Source organism: Tyto alba, unplaced genomic scaffold, assembly GCF_018691265.1.
Source record: "Tyto alba isolate M040663 unplaced genomic scaffold, T.alba_DEE_v4.0 Super-Scaffold_21, whole genome shotgun sequence".
NCBI lineage: Eukaryota > Metazoa > Chordata > Aves > Strigiformes > Tytonidae > Tyto > Tyto alba.
This window is the reverse complement of record NW_024881295.1, coordinates 278,834-300,780: the sequence shown is the minus strand read 5'-3', so window position 1 is coordinate 300,780 and position 21,947 is coordinate 278,834. Positions and strand designations below refer to the sequence as shown.

The following is a 21,947-nucleotide window of genomic DNA, read 5'->3' as shown; positions in this document are numbered from 1 at the left end:
TTTTAGAGGCATGTTCAGTATCTAGCTTTTTTGTATCTTCCTTTGTGTTTCAGGTGACAGGACAATCCCTGAGAAGAGCTTTACACTTTTGCCTGAAGATTAGAGTCAAGGCAGAAATGACCTTTCTTTTTTTCTCCACTGCTGTATTTGTTTCTCCTCGGGGGCAGCCTTTTGTCTAAATACTGTATTTCAGTTTCTTTCTCATGCTCTGTCCTCAACTCATGATCTTATTTTCCTGCCAGTGGGAAGGAAATCAAAAACTTTAAACATATGTCTATTTCAGATGTCAATGGTCATTTTGTTAGGATTTTAATGCAAAGCTTTGAAGATCAGTGTCTTGGGTTCAACCCTGGAGTCCATGATAGACCTTCTTATTCAAGCCTTGAGAGGATTAAGCTCAGACTCTGTGGTAGTTACCCAGACTTCTTGGATTGCTGAGGAAAGCCTACCAATTGACTGCATCTGGCCTGCAAGCTCTTTGCATATCTCTTTCTCTAATGCTGACCTAACAGATCCTATGTATATTGAACTCATCAGTGCTTTCAAAACCTTAGTTATAGGCAAAATCTATATTGGACTTGGAAGCCCAAATTTTCTTTTTGATCACTGTGATTTGAAGATACTCAACACTGCAGTAGGCACTCTCAGTTCTTTATATGATAGAGAAATATATAATATGTTTTTGATATGAAGAAAAGCACAAACCAGATTCTTAGGACCAAATGTGACTGAAGTCTGGTCATCACCCCAGAACTGTGGTATTAACAACATCAGTAAGGACTTAATCTTGCAACACGGAAGAGAATGGGCACTTGTAGTAAGAAGACAAGGTGGTTGCTGTTTAAGAGAGACCTACAATTCGTTGTCATTAGGTGAAAGATGAGGCAGAAAGGGCAGTATACAGCAGTGCTTAAAATACCTCTCAGGGTGGTTAATGAGCTGTTCTAATCAGGTTTCTTTGTTGCTTCTTGTCCAATGCTTTGTCAGGCAAAAATGACATATTCTCAGTAGTAAATGCAGGCAGCCCCTTGTGAATTCTTTTCTTCTTTCCCTGATTTTCTGATTTTTTTTTTTTTTTAATAAGATGTTGGTGGTTTTTTGTTTCCTTGTTTTAATTTTAAAGATATTAAAGATTAGATTCATGCAGTGGGCAAGAGAAGTGGATGGTTTGAAGTGCTACAAAGTTAGACAAACAAAGCAAGAGTCCTCTTTCAGTTATAGTCAGCTCAGTGGTTACTAGCAAAGCAGATGAAAACATTGTTTGCATATCTATATAAATGGAGAGGGCTGAGAAAAAAACTTGGTAGAATTCCTTACCGTAGAGTCCTAGAATCACAGAAATGTCAGTAGAAAATTACTTCTAGAGGTTTTTCTGGTAAAAGTCATTACTGAAAGAGTAGCTGATCCAGCTATGAACTGTTCCCTGAAAATGACAGCACTATTTGAGAGAGAAAATCCTAGTAATTTTGTGAGGAAAGTTGTTCATCCTAATTCCAGGAAAATGCAAGAAATCTGCTTTAAAACAACAGTGATGAGCTACGCTGAAAGCAGTATGCTTTACTGCTGAATTACAGTTTCATTCTACATAGATACCATGTGATACAATCCCTAGACCATAATATTTAAACCATAAGGAAATGGATACACTGTACAACTTTTGTGAAGGAAAAATTGATAGAAATAGGTTTCTAAAATGTGAAAAGTTGGCAAATACTGGCAAAATGCATCTTCAAGTATGCTTTATTTGCAGGTGATTAAAAAGATTCTTAGGCAAAATACTAGTCAATCTCATCCATGATGGAACATGATTTAGTGCCTAATGACAGACAGACTGGAGAATGGGTAGATAGGTAGATGCAGTTTTTGATGAACTACATGTGATTAAATGGTCAATACTCATACAGTAAAAAGACTTGATACATATGTATGGAGAACTGTAAGCAGTTAATATTTTCACTATAAGCAGGAGATATTGTAAGAAAAACAAGGGTTGTAAGGGGATGGGGAAGATACAGACATTTTAGTAGTGCCAGAAGCCATAGACATGTTTTTAAAGACATTAGCTTGTTCCTGCAAATCATTGCACTCTTGAGAATAGCATTTGCAATTTATAACTTATCAAAACATCACCAGAAGGAAACAGTAATTCCTATTAAAAAAAAAAAAATTTTTGTATTAAGAATCTTGCAAAGAAATGAAATATGTCATGGCCAAGAAACATGAATTACCCACCATTTCAGAGACTTTGCATTCATCACATTTAAATACTAGGTGTCTGATTTCAGAAAGTCTCATGCAAAATCCAGCTATAAAAACTCACATAATATTTTCATAATATTTTCAAGGATAAAAAGCTAATGTTTTTTAAGGTCTGACAGACATCCAGTTGTGAAGGTTACTTTTAAAACTAATGGTCCACATTTTACAGAGGACACTCAAAAAGATAGTTGTTGAACTTTCTGTAAATACCCAGCTCTTATTGACACTTTGCATTGAACACTTACCAAAGCTATAACTTTGGACAGTTAGTGAAACCTATCACTGCCTAGAGTAGTGCCAGAGGTAACATCATTATCTTTCTATAATTGCATAATGAGAATTAAATAATCACAAAACCAATTCCTATTATGAAATGATGTTTTTTTCTCACGTACAATATATATATGTTAATTTATATTGAATATAAATCCGGTAATACTATCACAGTAATGTGCTGTAGTGGTCTTTCATAGTGAGAAAACTGCCCTAATCATCTTTAACATGCAAAGCTTGGAAGAACCAGAAATTCACAGTAAGTAGTACAATTTGTATATGCATGATCTGCCATCCTAAAGTTAACCAGAACACTCAAGACTCTTCCTTATTTTTCCTATATGTTTGACAAAAGCTACAGTTCTGTATACTGTACATTCACAGTGGGATCCCAGACCCCTGTACTATCTGCAAGAATGATCAGGTTACTACTTTCTATCAGAGTAAACATTCTAGTATTTACTATAATAATCTTGTGAACAGTTGTTCCTATCTTGAAGTTCAGCAGTTCAGGACTTGATAAAATTCTCCTCTTCATGTCTCTGAAAGGTTTCTTGCTAGCGCATTTTGTAGTCATTAGATACTGACATTTCACATAGCTGTCCTTTAAAATCCAAGTCTACTGTGAAATCCAGGTCACGCTGTAAAAAGATTTAAATGTAACATGTACGCAAGACTGTAACTTTAGTATATGAATTCAGTTATCATTGTTCAGGTTGAAAAGACCTGCTGATTCAAGATATACCTACTGTGGTTTCTAACTTCTTTTGGTTTTAAATATTGCTAACACTGAAAAAGCAGGATATAGGATGTGTAATAGCATTCACCATACAATCTATGTCTAGGGCATGTTTGCATATTATTCTTAATGCTGGTCTAGTGTCCTGGCTACAACTAGGAAGTTTCTGAAATGCTGTGCAATCATACATATTCTGTAATGATTTTTTAAGGGTATCCCCCATTGAGATGCTCCTGTTCTAGGGTAAAGGGCTTTTTACACTAAGAGTTATTCCAAAATAGAACTAGTAAATTCCTATTGTAGAGAAACCCTCAGTCATTCTTTATATTATAATGACGTGTTTTTTGGAAAGAGGCATTACATAGTCCTACAAAACAAAGCTGTCTCTCTACAAGCTTTTGTAAGGTTTCATGTTTCAGAAGAACAAAGCACCAACAAATCTGACTGAATCAAGGTGGTCTCTCTGTCTTACGATAACTATCAAGAACTCATTAATTTTAGCACTTAAATCTGCATTCAGGTGCTTATTGCTGTGCAAATAAATTTGATATATTTTCTTAATTTTTCCCTCAGAAGACAATTGATACATTTAACCCAAAAGAAAATGTTCCAGTTCCCCAAGAACAACATAAAGGTGGAAAACAGACTATTTTCCTCTACATTCACAGCAAGCGGTAGCTTCAGGAGTGAACGTGTTTGTTTTAAAGCCAAGTTTATTTTGTGTTTATTTCTTCCCCTGTATCAACACTACTATGCAAACCATATCCAATCTGTATTTGGTACAAAAAAGGAAAAGTAATGCAAAAAAAGGAAGGCAATTAAATGTTAAGATTTGCTACTATCAACAAATGCAACATTTCAACAATTACAACAACTGCATGGATGGATTATAACCAGGTTATTTTAATGGCTGTATGTTTTAATAAAAAAATAAGAGATTCTGCTCAAGGTTTTTGTCAGAAAATGGTGCCACTGTTTCTTCCAGAAGCCATACTTCTCATATCTTGCTCTTATGGCATGGGTTGTCCATCAGACCATGTTTCATAGTCTCCTTACAAGTTAAAAGATGCACTGAATAACTGACATACATGGTGAGGGATTCAGCCTATAGCATAGAAATTGAGGAAGTTTTTACCAGTCATGACAGTGTGATATCCAATACCCATGACACTTTAGCTTTAGCCTTAAAAAACATCTGTATTTTCTGTGGAAACCCACGATTTTTAAACAACCATATCACTTGATTAGCGAGTTCAAGTACATTTGATCAGTGAGTTCATACAGATGTTCAGCTGAAATCTGTTACCTAATTTCCTAAAGGAGAGTTCTTGGGCAATGAGTGGGAAATCTGGCTATAGATGTGGAACTGAAGTACTCTTGATCATCCTGTGTTGGCAGAAGGGATCTTACTGCTGATTTTAGTGATAGTATAAAGAGACCCTTGCCTACTTGTGTCACAAAATATGAGCCAAGCTGATTGCAAAGGGCAAGTGACCTGGTGATGTAGTTGAATAATTTCTTTCTTTCAATGCTAGCTTGTTTGCAGGCTGTTATGTAACATTAGCACTGCATTAGCATTGCTGTTAGTAGATTTGGTAAAGCTGTGACTGACCCTCTTACTAATAAACATGAATTTACAGCCTTTAGCGTGTTCATTGTTTTACTTATATGCATTTTATTTACTGTTGATTATAGTTCGTGATCAATAGAGTTGGAATTAGAATCAGTGATGGTGACTCACCACATTTTTTGCATTTGGTTTCATGGATATAGTCCCATAGATTTCTTCTCCTCTTCTCACTGTTAAATAGTCCTCTAAGTAGAAGACAGTTTGCTTCCAGTGAGTATAGGGAGCATCAGGTGCTAAAAAAATATATATGAGTATTATTTATAGAAATTTCATCTTTGTATTACAAATCAAACTAAAGTCTTGGGAATAACTGAAAACCCCTTTCTTCTCATAGAATGTTTTAACTTATATACTATACTAGTAAACATGCTTTACAACAACACAATTCTACTGACTGTCAGTGGGTTGTCTTCTGATTTTCACTGGAATATGTCAGATGTGAATCACACTCAGCAAGAAGGACTCCACAAGGAGGATTGCTGGGCATGGTAGACCCTTTTTTGATGCTTCCCTTTCAACCCACACAAATTCAAATTGGGGAAATCAATACTAAGTGCTTTGAAAGTCAGAAGTCTAAATTCAAAAAACAATTACACAAAACCATGAAAGAAAGGTTCATAAAAAACTGTTCATCACAATGACACAGATGAAACTTTGACTCATGATCCCAGAACAGCAGATTGTATAGTTTCCATGAGGATACAGATGGGGAAAGGGCAATTGCACTTCGACCAGTTTTTGGACTTTTAAAAGGCATATACTATGGGCAATTTGCCAGAGATGGATGTTGGTCTAAATTAATGTCTAGTCTTGCTTAGCATAATTACTTTGATGACCTTGTGCTATTTCATTTTTTTCTTTTAATTATTTATTTTTATTTCTGATTTAAATTAAAATCTTTGAGCAGTGGCTAACGAACTTGCATTGGTTACTTCTTGTTCCTAGCATTCTTGCAGGTAAGAGCATCTAGGAACCTAAGAATAGCCATACAAGGTCAGAGACTTCCTGACGTGGCAAAAAAAGCTCTGATAAATGTATTTTTCTTCCATTTGTTGCTCCAATCACTTTTTTGATGCAGACATGGGCCCACTGTATTGAATCATGCTACTAATATCTTAGCAGTGTTCAATAAAACAGTGACCTCATTTAAATTCAACATCAATGTTACAAGAAAATATTTGGCTTTAGAAATTGTGACACTTTTTTTTTTTTAATGTCAGGAGGGGAATTTTATAAAAATTCTTTTTCTTCCAAAATTCTAGAATCAGAAGACCAATATAAACAAACTTTTGTCAGAAACTGATATCTCCCAAAGGAAAATTATTTTACCAGATAATTTCTGGCTATACATCTAGACAGTTTTAATGACTGTTAATGTCAATTGTTAAATGTGTTGCAGTTAAGCTAATAAAATAGCTTGAATCATAGATTATTATTTTGATTTTAGTTTAGAATATGATTTGGATTTTAAAACGGAGTTATAGCAGCTATGAGAATATAAGGTATTTTAAAGCCCTTAGGAATAGGTAACTAGTATGGTGTGTGCCTTGATCACTATAAGAATCATTACGGACTCTGAATTAAAACAATGGGTACTGGTTATGGACCTTGAAACAAAACAATAGGTACCAGAAGATTCTGGGTTTGGTTTGAAAGATCAGCCAAAGAAAAAATGACCATGCGCAAGGATGGAGTTCAATCAGTGGACACAGTGAGGAAGAGTACTGACGACCACCAGAGGACCCCCGTCCAACATAACCACACATGCATTAGAGACATTTGCATATGATAATGATTTCCAGGAAATAACATGAATATGCTGATCATTACCCTTCCCTCATTCTATTCAAATCAATCAATAAAGATGACCAATGATTTCTGCAGAACAGGAATATAGGTAAGGTGATGTAACTGAAAGCCAATCATTATTAAGGTAAAAATTTTATGAATTTTGTTGATCTTATGTAGCCATGACTCTGCTGAAAAAGTGTATAAATATGTTGTGCTTTGTGCCTGTCGGGGAACACGTCTTTGGTAGAGCTATCCCTCATGTTCCCCAGCGCTGGAATAAAGGAGTGCCTGCTTATCTGCTTTGTGTAGATAAGTTCTATTCGCGATTGAGACCACTAACAAATGGAGCAATCTCATTTCAGGAGTTCAGGTCCACAATCTGTTTTCAATTTGAACCTGCCTCTGTAAAATTTCTAACTGGAAACATGTTAGATCAAAACTAAACTGCACTTATATTTTAAATTGTAACTGCTACCTTGTACACACACATGTATATGTGCACATGCCCTTATGCAGTTACCTTCCTTACAAAAGCCTGGCATATATGGAAACTTGTGCTCCACGAACAGGATGTGTGAGTGAAAAGTAGGCACAGGTCTTCAAGTCCACTCCAAATCACACACTTATTTTCTTTGTAGTTAAAAAATGATTTAGCAGTGAAGTGGCACTTCCTCATGTCCTACAAACTTATATATTTTACTGAATTCTGCAGAGCTTTGCCAACAGACACTAGCTGAGAATCCAGACCAGTCTTCTAGACAGTGGTGTCTATTCCTTCCATAACAGAAGGACAAATGACCTTTTTATGGTAGAGTTACTTGTTCCACATCTACCTTATGATGATGTGATGAATAGAGGCAGAGACCCACTTCCCTCAACCTCCTGTCTACACCTATGCTAATGCAGGTCAGGATAATTGGCCAGATATGTTGCAAAGGCATTATTTCTGACTCATGTTCAGTTGTTGATCACCAGAATCCAAGAGTCTTTTCCAACAAAGGTGATTTCTTTCCAGTTGGCCCAAGCTATAGCATAGAGTTGTTTGGTCCCAGCTGCAGGACTTCGCATTTGGCTTTACTGAACTTTATAAGGTTCTTACCAGCCCATTCTGAACCTCTGTAGGTCTCTCTAATTAGCAGCCCTTTCTCTCCAGCCTATGCTCCTCCTAATTTGGGATCATCCACAAATTTGATGACAATGCACTCTATCCCATTATCCGGGTTGTTAATAAAGATGTGGAACAATACTGATCTCACTGTTGGTCACCTGTGAGATGCTACTAATAGCTGGTCTCTGGTTTAACCTTGCTGAGTGACACATTTTGAGCCAAATTTTTACCCATGTTATTGTTCACTTACCCAGTCTGTATCTCATCAATACAGCTGTAAATATGGTTACTGAAAAACGTAAGAATATGAGGTAGCGAGTAACATCATCTATATGTTTATACTTCTAGAATCAAATTAAGTATTTTAACAAAGTACTTTGATCTTTGAATCTTATGTAAAGGGTTGAGAGCTCCTGTGAGGAAGAAAAAAAGAGATCTCTAATCGTATTTAGGAGCTAGCATTGCACTGGCTGAGTGGAGAGGCTTGAAGTTCACCTAACCCAGCAACGGGGCCCTGTTCTGTGATCATCTGCACAGGCCGAGGGCATTCATCCTACCTGACCCTCAAGGCAGGATGGTGGTCGCTCATCTGAGACCAAAGGCTGCAGACCCAGCTGGGGGTTCTCCACCATCTGCCCCAGCCTTGACCTATGCCTCCACCCAGACAGAGCTGCTGAAGGGATCGGCAGCAGTGCAGGGCTCAGGCTGCAGGAAGAGCCTGGACCTTTCTCCTGGCACAGGGACAAGCAGCAGACCTGCCTGCAAAAGGTGTGCCCAGGTGGAGGACCTCCTGCAGCAGGTGACTGGGCTGCTAGACGTGGTGAGAAGGCTGCATAACATCAGGGAAGCCTAGAAGGAGTTAGATGGTTCCAAATGCAGTCTGCAGTGGGCAGGAAGTCCATGGACATACAGCCAAAATCTCCCCCACCAGCACACATGGAAGGAAGGGGAGACAAAAATGCAAAAGAATGGAAGCTGGCAATGGCAAGGACCTGCAGGATGTGCCCTTACAGAACCGCTTTGCTGCTCTGCAGACTGAAGAGGAAAGACCCATCAGAGCAGGAGAGACTCTGCAGCTGAGTAAGGCAGGTCGGTCTGCTCCTCGTATAACAACCAGCACAACTAGGAAAAGTCAAAGGGTGACAGTGGTAGGTGACTCTCTTCTGAGAGGTATGAGGGCACCCATGTGCCAACCTGACTCACTCTCTAGAGATGTGTGTTGCTTACCTGGGGACTCGTATCAGGGATGTCACCGGGAGACTGCTGAACCTCATATAATCCACTGAGTACTATCTTATTCTGTTGTTCAATGTGGGCACCACATCCAGGAGCAGCCTGAGGAGTATCGAGGACTACAGAGCCCTGGGAGCAGCAGTAAGGAACTCTGGAGCACAGGCAGTTTTTTCATCAGTCCTCCCGGTCCCAGGGAAGGGGTTTGAAAGGGCCAGTCAAATCTGACAAATCAACAGTTGGCTACGGGACTGGTGCCACAGCCAGGGGATCAGCTACTTAGACCATGGGGTTCACTTTGAGAAACTTGGCCAACCGGGGACTGATGGGGTCCCTCTGTCAGAGAAGGTGAAGAGCATCTTCAGTCATAGGCTTGCCAAGCTGATGAAGACGTCTTTAAACTACAGTTGCCAGGGAAGGAGAACCTCAATCCACTCCAGTCCTACCACCTTGATGCTAGTGCCAGCAACAGATGCCCAGAGCCTGGAGAGGGGTTACAGGTCAGCAGGAGAGAATCTGAAGAACAGCATAAAGGAATTCCATCTAGAGAGTCAGTTTCACCAGGGGGCCCAACTTAAATGCCTCTATTTAAATGCATGCAGCATGGAGAATAAACAAGAGGAGCTAGAGATGTGCACACACCTGCAGGGCTACAATCTTACTGGCATCAGTGTGACATCGGGGAATGGCTCCTATGACTGGAGTGTTGGAATACAGGTCGGATACAGGTTCTTTAGGAAGGACAGGCAGGGAAGATGAGGCAGGGGTGTCACCCTCTGTGTCAGTGATCAGCTGAGTGCATGAGCTCTGCCTGGGGGTGGATGAGGAGCTGACCAAGAGCTTATGGGTCAGAATTAAAGGAAAGGCATATACAGGAGACATTATAGTGGGGGTCTGCTACATGCCACCCAATCAGGTAGACCAAGCAGATGAGGCCCTCTATAGACAGACCAGGGCAACCCCACATTCACAAGCCCTGGTTCTCATGGGGGACTTCAACCACCCTGATATCTGTTGGAGGGACAACACTGCAGTGCATAAGCAGTCCAGAAGGTCCCTGGAATGTGTTGATGATAACTTCCTTGTCCAAGTGATAGAGAAGCCAATGAGAGGTGCTATGCTGGACCTCGTTCTCACCAACAAAGAGGGATGGTGGGGACTCTAAGCTCAAGAGCAGCCTTGGCTGCAGTGACCATGAAATGGTGGAGTTCACAATCCTTAGGGCAGTGAGGAGGGAGTGCAGCAAGCTTGGTACCCTGGACTTGAGGAGAGCAGACTTTGTCCTCTTCAGGTATCTGCTTGGCAGAGTATCGTGGGATAAAGCCCTGGAGGGAAGAAGGGCCCAAGAAAGCTGGTTAATAGTCATGCACCACCTCCTTCAAGCTCAGGAGTGATGCATCCCCACAAAGAGGAAGTTGGGTAAGACCATCAGGAGGCCTGTATGGATGAACATGGAACTCCTGGAGAAGCTCAAACATAAAAAGGAAGCCTACAGAGGTCTTCTTCCTCCTTGAGAGGGGGTGAGGGAAAATCCTCGCATTCTTCCCCTGCTTCAGCATGGTCCCCCTCTCACAGGAGACAGCCCTCCACAAACTTTCTCCAACATGAGTCCTACCCACAGTCTGCAACTCTTCCAAGCTGTTTCAGTGTGGGTTGCTCCTGTGTCTTGCAATCCTCCCAGTGCTGAACTGCAACAATGGGGGCTTCTTCCCACTGAGTCTTGGCCTTCTTTGGGCACAATCACCTGTGATGTGAGGTCCTCCACGGGCTGTAGGTGGGCATCTGCTCCACCGTGGACCATCTCACCATGGGCTGCAAGAGTGGGTCTCTGCAGTGGCACACCTCCCTTCCTTCTTCCTCCTTTCTTCCACTGACCTTGGTGTTCGCGCAGATATCCTTCTTGCAACTCCTCCTCACAACTCCAACTCCTTCTCCCAGATTCCCCTTCCTAAATATGTTATCAGAGATGTGCAGCCACTGTTGCTAATTGTTTCAGCCTTGGCAGAGAGGTGGGTCTGACCTGGAGCTGGGGGAGCTTCGAGAAGCTTCTCACAGTCTCACAAGGGGCCACTGCTGTAGTCCCCTGCCCCACTACCAACAGCCCCTGCCACACACAAACCTAGCACAACAGGTAGCCTGATAGGAGTACAGAGAAACTGTCCAGGTAGCTAGGGATTCGGTTAGGAAGGCCAAATCCCTGAAAGAATTAAGTCTGGCCAGGGACATCATGGGCAACAAAAAAGGCTTCTACAGGTACATTGGTGACAAAAGGAAGACCAGGAAAAATGTGGACCATGTGTGGAAGGAAAAGGTGACTTGGTCACCTGGGACATGGAGAAGGATGAGGTACTCAATGACCTTCATGCCTCAGTCTTCACTGGCAAGGGCTCCAGCCACACAACCCGAGATGCAGAAGGTAAAGGTGGGAACTGGGAGAAGGAAGAACTGTCCACTGTAGGAGATCAGGTTTGATACTGTCTAAGGAACCTGAAGGTGTACATATCCATGGGACCTGATGAGATGCATCTGTGAGTCCTGACAGAACTTGTGAAGTGGTTAAACCACTATCCATCATATTTGAGAAGTTGTGGCAGTCCGGTGACATTCCCGCTGTCTGGAAAAGGGTTAACAAAACCCCCACTTTTAAAAAGGTAAATAAAAGAGGACTCAGGGAACTACAGGCCAGTCAGTCTCACTTCTGTGACCTGGCAAGATCAGAGAGCAGATCCTCCTGGAAAATATTCTAGGGCATATGGAAACTAAGGAGGTGATAGGTGACAGCCAACATGGCTTCATTAAGGGCAAAACGTGCCTGACAAATTTGGTGGCCTTCTACTACATAGTTACAGCATTGGTGGATAAGGGAAGAACAACTGATGTCATCTACCTGGACTTGTGCAAAGCTTTTGACACTGTCCCACATGACATCCTTGTCTCTAAATTGAAAAGACATGGTTTTGATGGATGGACCACTTGCTAGATAAGGAATTGGCTGGATGGTCTCACTCAAAGAGTTACAGTCAACAGTTCAGTGTCCAAGTGGCATTCCTCAGAAGTGGGTGTTGGGACCAGTGCTGTTTAACATCTTTGTTGGTGACATGGACAATGGGATTGAGTGCACCCTCAGCAAGTTCAGTGATGACACTAAGCTGTGTGGTGCAACTGATACGCGGACGGGAAGGGATGCCATCCAGAGGGACCTTGACAGGCTTGAGAGGTGGGCCTGTGCAAACCTCATGAAATTCAAGAAGGCCAAGTGCAAGGTCCTGCACGTGGGTTGTGCAATACCGTGCACAAATACAGGCTAGGCGAAGAGTAGCTTGAGAGCTGTGCTGGAGAAGGACCTGGGGTTATTAGTGGATGGAAAACTGAATATGAGCCAGCAATGTGTGCTCGCAGCCCAGAAAGCCAACCGTATTCTGGGCTGCATCATAAGAAGTGTGGCTAGCAAGTCAGGAGAGGTGACTCTTCCCCTCTACTCCACTCTCGTGAGTACCTGGAGTACTGTGTTCAGCTCTGAGGCCCCCAACGTACGAAGGACATGAACCTGTTTGAGCAGGTCCAGAGGAGGCCACAAAGATGATGTCCCTTATGAGGGAGGACAGTTTGGGGGAGTTGGGCTTGTTCAGCCTGGAGAACAGAAAGCTCCGGGGAGACCTTATAGTGTTCTTTCAATACTTAAAGGGGGCCTATAGGAAAGATGGGAAGGACTGTTTCAGGGAGTGTAGTGATAGGTAATAGTTTTAAACTGAAAGAGGGTAGATTTAGGTTAGATATAAGGAGGGTGGTGAGACACTGGAACATGTTGGCCAGAGAAGCTGTAGATGTCGCCTCTCTGGAAGTTTTCAAGGTCAGGTTGGATAGGGCTTTGAGCAACCTGGTCTAGTGGAAGGTGCCCCTGCCCATGGCAGGGGGGTTGGAACTAGATGATCTTTGAGGTCCCTTCCATCCCAAACCATTAACTTACATCAGGTCCTATTTACACCTTTTTGAGTTGCGTAATGGTGTTAATTGCAACCAGCACCACTGTAATTTGTTGTTCTTGTCATTAAAGCAGTCATGAGGTTTTTACATTTCTTGCAACACTGCTTGGTTTATTCACTCTGGTAAACAATGCCTTACAGGAATGGAGGTATTCCTTTAAATACCTGATCACCAAGGTAAGTTAGAGTTTCACATTTGCGTTGTAAGAGCTAATTTACATAAGCAGTACATGTATGGTTAGATCTTGGAAAAATATGATGGTTTTGTTCTAGACTCTGAGACAAGCATGAGGTTTTATTGAGTTTTGGATTTGGGGGAAACTAGGATGCAGAACCGCTACCTCTCACTGAGCCAACAATTCCCTGTCTAATCTGAGAAACTTGACACAGGATTTAGATAAAACTAGTGATGGTCATAATTCCTGCTGAGCTCTAAGATTGGTAGCCATTGTGAAATCCTGCTCCTGTTCTGTCAGAATTCCTACACATAGTTGTCATTTCCCCATCCTGCTCACCTCCCCCAAAGTGACAATAATTTTTATCACTGAAATCCAAACCTGGTGGTAGAATCCTTTCCCCATCCTGCTCACCTCCCCCAAAGTGACAATAATTTTTATCACTGCAATTCAGACCTGATGGTACAGTAAAGCTTTCTGTATCATCTGACCAGTACCAATATACTGATACTGATATACCAATAGCAACACAAAAGAAATTAAAAGAAATACAGATTACCTGTAGAAAATCCCATCTTCTTGTGGCACTTTGTAAATTCAATATTAAAATAGGTGACTAAGGCATGAATGTAGTCATTACGTTGAATTTGGAGGCAAAATGCAGAAGTAAATTCCAATTCTTCAGTCTTCACTGTATAAATATCTACTTCCTGTTTTGAGGAGAAGGAAAAAGACATTTACATGCAGATGTCTGTGACTGTAAGGTGTTAAGTGATGTACTTAAGCATTTTCTTTAATGATCAGCAACAAAGACAATTGGCAACCATTTAACCCTTTAAGAAATCAGTGGTATATTTGAATATATCAAATAATCAGCAAATGATCCAGTTATGTGACTAAGTTGACACAGTGTGATAAGAAGCCACTCACAGAAGAGTGTCCACCCATGGGAATGGCAGGAAGGGGCTGCAGGAGCTGGAGGAAATCAAGGTAAAACGTGCTTTGACAAATATAGGTACAATGGATGCTGAAACATGAGATACAGGTCCCAGTTCAAAGACCTTTTATCATCAGGAACTTGTCAGCATGAGGAAAGATAATTTGTTTGAGCTTCTCTGGAAGGGAACGTGACTGTCAAGCAGTCAAAATATTTGAGGCATGACAGGGGCCTGCTTTTTGCTGATTATGCTTTCTAATCCTGTGTCAGATAACCGATTCCAAACAGTAAACACAGGGATCTTACTCTTGAACTAGACAGAAGCAAATAATGTAAATCATACTACGGCCTGTCTGCAATAGTTGCGAGCAATGATGTAGTCTCCAAGATTGCTTATTTCCATCGATATTTAAATCTCACTGTTCAAGGCTTTAACAGAGTTTTTTTTTTAAATGGATCTGATTTCCCCAGGTAGGTATTACTTTTATCTGGGCTGTTTCCAAAACTTGTAGTCATTATAGGGAGGATTCTAAGTCTGAAATACATTAATTGCATTCTAATGTTATGGGAAATGTTTCTTATCAGTGCACTTTCAGATATCCTCCTAAGTGCATATGGCTTCACTGTCCTTATTGTCTTTGTCAGGGCATATACAAAAGCAGTTACATCCAAAATAATTTCCTCTCTATTATTTGGAAAGTCAGTATTAAAACCAAAACTGCTCATACACACAGAGAAACAGAAGCTTTGTAGGCATAAATCCAAATTTCCTTTGACAACATAAGCCAGGAATCATATCACTGACCTCACCAGCATTACTTCACTCACACTGCAAAAATGGAGAGCAGTCTAGAATGTCCATTAGAGGGCTCTTTTAAGGCACAATAGAGGTCTCTTTTAGCATTGCATTCTATAATCTAAGGGAATTCTGCAGAAATAGACATCAAAAGATGCAGCAATATTTCAGTTACTGAGGTCTTTGAATGGACCACATATCATCTGTTTCTGAGACTTAGAAAACTTATAGTGAGATGATTTAAGAAAGTTATAGTTTTGGCCTGTCTGATTAGTAATATTGTTCAAGAATAACTTAACCACAACGAAAATTATTCTAGTATATTGTAATGGCACCCTGAGTAACTAATGTTTGCAAGTGACCCATGATTATAAGTGATCATTTAAAGCTGGGATAGTCTGAAAACGTTTGGGCTTGTGTTGTTTATTTGTTTTTGTTTTCCACAAACAATACAAACAAAAAAGCATACTAGGAATAAGAATTTCTGAAGTCTCCTGGCAGACTTCTATAGCAGCCTGCAAAATTTACTTTGACACGGTAGACTGGACTGGTGGGTGGTAGCTGCAGATTTCTGTAATTTTTGGTGGCTTCTTAGTGGTATCACTCTGGGGAAGTTGTGAGTTAAGTCCAACGCTGAGGCACATAAAAGGGATCTAGCTCCCTCTCTCTGAGGTGTGTTGGCTCTGCAGGGTAAAGTGGAATCAAAAGGAGTAGGAAATACTTTTATTAGAGAAGTTACTGGGAATGCCTCAGAAGTACAGAACCGATGTGTTGGATAAAATGGTGGTCACTTTCGAAGTAATTTTTTTAAGGACAGAAACATGGTTTTTTTACTATGCAAGATATGATACAAATGTGAGGGTTTTTTTATTAATTAACATGGTTTTGAAACTGGCCTAATCCTGTTTTGATGATCTCTTGGAATCATACTCTGGTTACTATAGATTCTTATATCAAATATCACTGCTTATTGAATGTAAATGAAAGCTAACAGCACAGGGGACAAATGCTATCTTTGCATAAAGTAAGTGCGAAAAGTACTAATATACCGGATCTTGTTCAGATTTCAAAAACAACAAAATGTTAAACAGAGATCTGATCAAAATACAGTTCTTAATTATCTTAAAAAAAATATAAGTGTTAAGCTGAGCAATAATTGTCAGAATTATCAGCTAAATAAGGAGGCTGAGACTGTGGTTGACACTGCATGAAAGACCATGAGACATCCCATGATACATGTCCCTGTTGCAGAGACAGATATAGGTCTGTTTTTTACACTCACTGCATAAAAAATAGTTATTGGGCTGTCCAGTGGCACAAATTGCTTTAGGACTGTGCAAATGATGTATAGAAAATCACTTAGCATCACAGGGAAATGCGGTGATGCCAGCTGCCATGCATTTCTTGTTTGAATGGTATCACCCTAGCTGAAGACAACCTAACTGATAAGAGAAATAGCCTGAATCAAGTTTACTGATGGGAAAAATGCTGACTTGCTGCCTGACCCATTTCCTCATGGGAATGATAAAGCGGTGTCACTGCAACTCTTTTCTGATTCCCTTCCCAGCCAGTCAGCTTATGCAGCTAGGACTGTGAACATGAATGTAAAGTCTCAAATCTCAGTGAATGCCGGATTCTGGTGGGAGTTTTCATTTGTTTGTTTTTTGATTTGGGGTTGGAGTTTTTCCCCGCTTCCTCTGTCCCACTGGACCAGCTGTCTTGATTTGGACAAAGAGGGAAATTGCCACTCCAACACGTGATTTGATGGTGAAGGCAGTGCTAAACATAGCAGGTCAAGGTGCTGAACTGATGTAGAAGCTGGAAGACAGGCAGCATTGGTACAAGCAGTATTGCCAGCTTCCGGAAAAGGATTGATCTGCAAGCTGAGTAAAACTAATTGCTAGGGAAAGGAGAAATGGCCAAATCCTCTTTTCTCACAAGCAGAGAAAATGACCTATGTTGTCAGTTGCACACATGCATACAGATGTGAGGGGAATACTGAATGCAGTAGTCAGCCCCCAAAACACATTCACTTTTCCAAAATAAAACTAATTTTATTTTTTCTTTTCTTTAAAGAATGCAGAGAACTAACAGTATTTATGTGGGGAGAGAAGAAACAACATTAAATTCTGGGAATTTCAGGGGAGCAGTGAAAGGAAGAATGGAGTATTTGAGATTGTTTTGACTAGATAATGCAGTGCACGTTGGTTTTCTATTAGATTAAAACACAGGGAAGAAGGTGTAGCTATGGGTTTGAGATAACAGAGACCTCAGCTTTCTGCCAGAGGCCCTCTTCTGCCACCTTTTCCTGTTTGCACAGAAGGAAAAGCCTGAAGAATTCTAGGGTGGTTTTTTTTTTTTTGGTTTTTTTTTTGTTTTTTTTTTCTGGGGGGGAGGAATAGGCAGAGTTAAATCTGAGGATGCTGAAAGGAAAGACTGTGGGGAGAACTGTTGGAAAGGAAAGAGTGACAGGGAAAGTCACTTAGGAAAGGGAAGGGAGATCTTGTGGAGAAAAAAGTAGAGAAGAAATATGAGGAAAAAAAGAGCAGTGTTTGAAGAAAGATGGAAAATGAGTGGCATAGGTGCCTCTTGCTCTGCTTTAGGAGAAGCTGGGAGAAAGGAATATGATTAGGGAGTTCACTGGAGTTCCAGTGGAGCAAAACAAAAGTCTCATGAGTAAAGCCTTGTCCTAAACATCATGGGTCAACATCACTATGGGAGAGGAACATGGGACTCATTGGAGCTCACAGACAAGTGCCTCACCTGTGTGGCTGGATCTCTCTGAGCAACAGTACCTTTTTGCAGAAAATACTGTAGGTTCTTTGAAATAAGTCTTCATACAGGTGAATCATGGTATTTCCAAACCAGTGGAAATTTCTCAAGGAACTGGATATTTGAGCACATAGGTCAATAGTTTTTTGCTTTTATGCTATGTTCTCTGATAAACAAGAATGTTGCATATTTTTCTCTGTGCAGAGAAGGCAGTTTGTGCTTTAAGTAGCACTAAACTGTGTAATCTTAAAGTGGTGTTTGACCTGCAGGAGCTTTAAATTGTTCCTGGAAAGTGTGGAACAAATGGGATCATAGAAGTAGGTTATTTTTTTTGGTTCTTTCTCTGTGGCTAGATACGGGAGGATATTCAGGAAAGTCCAACTGTATTTTTTACTACAAACTAGATGTGGGATGTTCTTCATTCTTGTCTGCTTTTGTGATTTTTTTTGCCATTCTTTCACTGCAGGTTTTATACAGTTGTGTGAACAACTGATTTATTTTTACTGTAGTGTCTAGTGTTGACACTAAATCAAAATTAACATGCAGAAAAAGTTTTGGGTCAACCCAAAGCCATCTGTATTTCTCTAATGTGCAAGGGGATCAGAGAAGAAAACATAACTGTTTTACTGAGTTTGAAACAAACTTTTCCATTTTTTAAGGCAATGTTACTGAGAGCAGTAGGCCCTCAGAAGGACACTTGCACACCTTTCCTGAGATCAGTTATTGACTCTGATGGTTTGAAGATGCTTTGGTTTCACTACCCTCCTCAGCTGATTGGTCTGGAATTTAAACAGAGGACTCCTACTTGCCAGGAAAATTCCTATGCCCCTGGAATATACATAAGAGATCAAATTGCTTCCACAACAGAGGAGATGCTGTATTCCCTGCATGCACCACCCTCAGTGCACCTGTGGCTTAGTGGCTAGAGTTCCCTGAAGAGTTCAAGACTTGGGTTATATCCAGTTCCCAAAGAGTGCAAATAAGGAAATTTTACTCAAGTCTCCAGCATTTTAGATGTCTCATGGTTACATAGCATGCGGTGGTAGATGTCTTATTTTGCTGATTCTGTAGAACAATTCAGAGCATTTAAATTGGGAACTGAAATAATTGCAGCAGCACAGGGCTCTGACTGGTCTGTTAGGAATGCATCTACTGAGTAGTTCATCTACTGACTAATGTACAGGTAACCTGGTCTCATCTGATAGGCACCCTACGTTATTTGACTTTGATTTGAATACACCCCTGAAAAATCCCCATGTGAATTTAATATGAAGAAGAGCTGTGCCATCTTTGAAATGTTATAATAAAACATTTGATTAAACATTATTGCTTTGTTCTCAAATGTTTTCTTAGGCTGATATTATTCTCTAAATTCAAAAATATTTTCAGGATCAAAGAAATGTACTTTATAGAAACATACCATGTGCAAAATAAATTAAATTTACAAAAAAAGAAATGTTGCCTCAGTTTTTCCTGCTTCCACATTGCTAGCTTGAAAAAAAGCCTCCCTCCTTCCTATCTTTTATTGACAATCTTCTCTTTTTAATGTGATCAGTTGTGATATTAGGGACAGATTCTTGAATGGAGAGTAGTTTCTGCTTGTGTGGTTATTACCTGCTTTGCTCCCAAGGTGCCATTACACGGTAAACTGCGATTCAGTATATGGACAAAGCATGTCAGGCCATGTAGAATTAAATATCATCAGTGCAGATGGCCTGTGCATGCATATGTACTCATACAGAGTTTCTACTTCTGTTCCTTTTTGATGCTTTCAGTAAAGGTTCTGCAGACTAAAGTTATGTTTTTCCTTTTTGCATATAGAAATATTTAATGCTGTGGTTGTTACTGGCAAAAAGTGAAAGAGAAAAATCAGAACTGAATCTTTGGGATAAATGACCATATTCTTGGATTCATAGACCTGATTTTACCACTGTTATTGATGGACAGCCTTATTCATGAGAATGCTTCCACATGAGGAAGACTGCCTCACATGGAAAGAATTTTAGAACTTTCATGTGTTCCTGCAGGCAGTGGATTCTTAACTTGGTCTTGTGAACAGGGAATAGTGGCCATTCTGTCTTATATGTAGAACAGGGTACAAGCTAACCTCTGGCTGCAGATGGTGGGGCTGGGAGAACACAGTAACGATCTGGACAAGGCTAAGAATTAGGAAGTTATACAAATTAATTAGGTTCCAATTTTGATATGCTCTGGCATAAATTAGAGTTACTTCATCAGAGCTGACTAATTGAGAAACTGATGCTCCAGTCTTTTTACTGAAAACAGAAATAATTTACCCCTACTCTTCAGCAGTATTCTATCAGTAATTTCCAATCTCTATTTACAAGATTGGGTAATTAATATCTAAAGACACCATATCTATATTTGTCCAGTATTTGGTATTCCATAAGTGATCAAAGTATCAATGTTCATGCTTTTCACAGGTTACCGTATTCGTCATGTGCAACATACTCGTACTGACTAATTTAAAAATGCACAATTTTCCTTCTTAGTGTGATAGCATTCTATGACGATGGCTTCTGCGGCTAGTTAGAAGCATACAAAGATAGTAGTAAAACACAAGCAGCAGGTCTCCAAAGAATCCTACAGTTAGGTGTAAACATTCGTAATTAGGTATATTTGGAATTACCAAACCTTTATTAAACAGGCATTGGTCACCACTTGCTTTGGATCTACTATGTCCACCAAAGGTTCCTTCATGGCAACATCCCTAATACAGGTCATGTCAAAGCCGTACACATTCTCCCACCCTGTCAATGCAAATGGATGTGTCAAAGATTAGCAGTAATAATAGAAATATTTTTTGTTTCTCAAAGCATCTTTTATTTGACGGAATTTCTACCATCCCCTAACTTTCATTAAGTATTTCCTCCCTGCACCAGTTGTCTATGTCATCATTGTTATTTTACAGATAATGCAGTTGTGGCAAAATAACCCCTGAATGTACATCTTTGAACAAGTGGCCCTTGTTTTTTGGTGTCTCCAAAACTGTGTTATATGAGATTTGTTGACGACTTTCATGGCTTTAGACATTTGAGAGTTTTGCCCAAAATCATACAATATGTCAGGTTGCCACTTGGAAATAGCTGCTATGGTCATTCTATCCTTTCCTATCCATTCTGGTTAATATTTCCTTTTTTTATAGATTGCTATTCAGTCAGCAGTTTGCATGCTCTTAATTATTTAAGTAGTCTTATTTTCAGCAAGTGAATTCCTAATGGGAGTAGAATTACATGTGTGTTTCAATATTTGAGACATCCAAGTCTTAATCTGTATGTACATCATGACAAAAAAAGCAAAATGTCCACTTTTTAAAAGATTTAAAAGCCATGCTGATCTTCTATATTTGAACTTCTGATTGTTCTGATAAATGCTTCTTATCTTGCTGTGTTGTTTTTTTTTTTTTTTCTTTTTTCTTGAACAAAACATTAAAACATTGAAAAGTACACTGGCTTTGCTTTTAAGATTGCTTAACAAAATGAAAACAAAAACCTCCAAAAAAGTGAAGTCTTAGTCTTATGAATCATATGAGTCAAGGTCCATTCAGGGACGCCTGAAAGTCTAAACTGAATACTGTGAACTTTAAAAAAAAATTGTTTGAACACAAGCAAGGTAAACTGATAAACAGCAACAGTGAACATGTTTGAAACGTCTTGTTTTTTTCAGATCATACCATTTGGGTTACTGGTGTTTCCAGAAGACTATGACTGAAAATGTAGTATGAGCAAGAAATCTGTGTATTTCTAGATTGGAACAAATCTGGTCATGAATAGTTCTTTGATATGTTAACTTTACTGGGCTGTGAGTTTCTCAATATTTCAGGGGAGCTGGTGATCAAAACTTTTGTTTCAGGTGACATAAGCATGTGGGAACTTCAGATTATATTTATAGAAGCCATATGTTTTTATGTGGTAACTCAGAAATGATTAACTAGCAAACCCTGAAGAGGCAATTTATTAACAGAGTTGCTGGGGCCTCCATCAATTGGTGTACTTCAGCATATATGGGATGTCTTTGAAATATATGCCACAGTCTGTATTAGATGGAGACCTATCACAGGAGTTAAAAGATAAAATTATATGGTTTACATTTTGCAGGAAATCAGAGTAATTGACTATAGTAGTACTCTGGCATTAATAAAGTTTGAGAAATCAATTGTCAGGGTTTTTTTTAGAAACCTCATATTGCATTATTTCTTAATCAATATGATGGTTCTTGAGTGCCTTCTGAGG

At 39.8% G+C, this 21,947-nt stretch overlaps 1 protein-coding gene across 1 annotated transcript in view; it reads right to left on the bottom strand.

The window, feature by feature from the left end:
* Positions 1-1,722: 1,722 nt before the first annotated feature.
* Positions 1,723-21,947, bottom strand: part of PRMT8 (protein arginine methyltransferase 8) — an 83,375-nt gene continuing 63,150 nt past the window's right edge. The window contains exons 7-10 of the mRNA XM_032985884.1: positions 20,350-20,465; positions 13,749-13,899; positions 5,013-5,134; positions 1,723-3,173 (exon numbers count right to left, since the gene is read on the bottom strand). Of these exons, the coding sequence (XP_032841775.1) occupies positions 3,090-3,173; positions 5,013-5,134; positions 13,749-13,899; positions 20,350-20,465 (473 nt within the window). The 3' untranslated portion in view covers positions 1,723-3,089. The remainder of the gene's footprint in view (positions 3,174-5,012; positions 5,135-13,748; positions 13,900-20,349; positions 20,466-21,947) is intronic.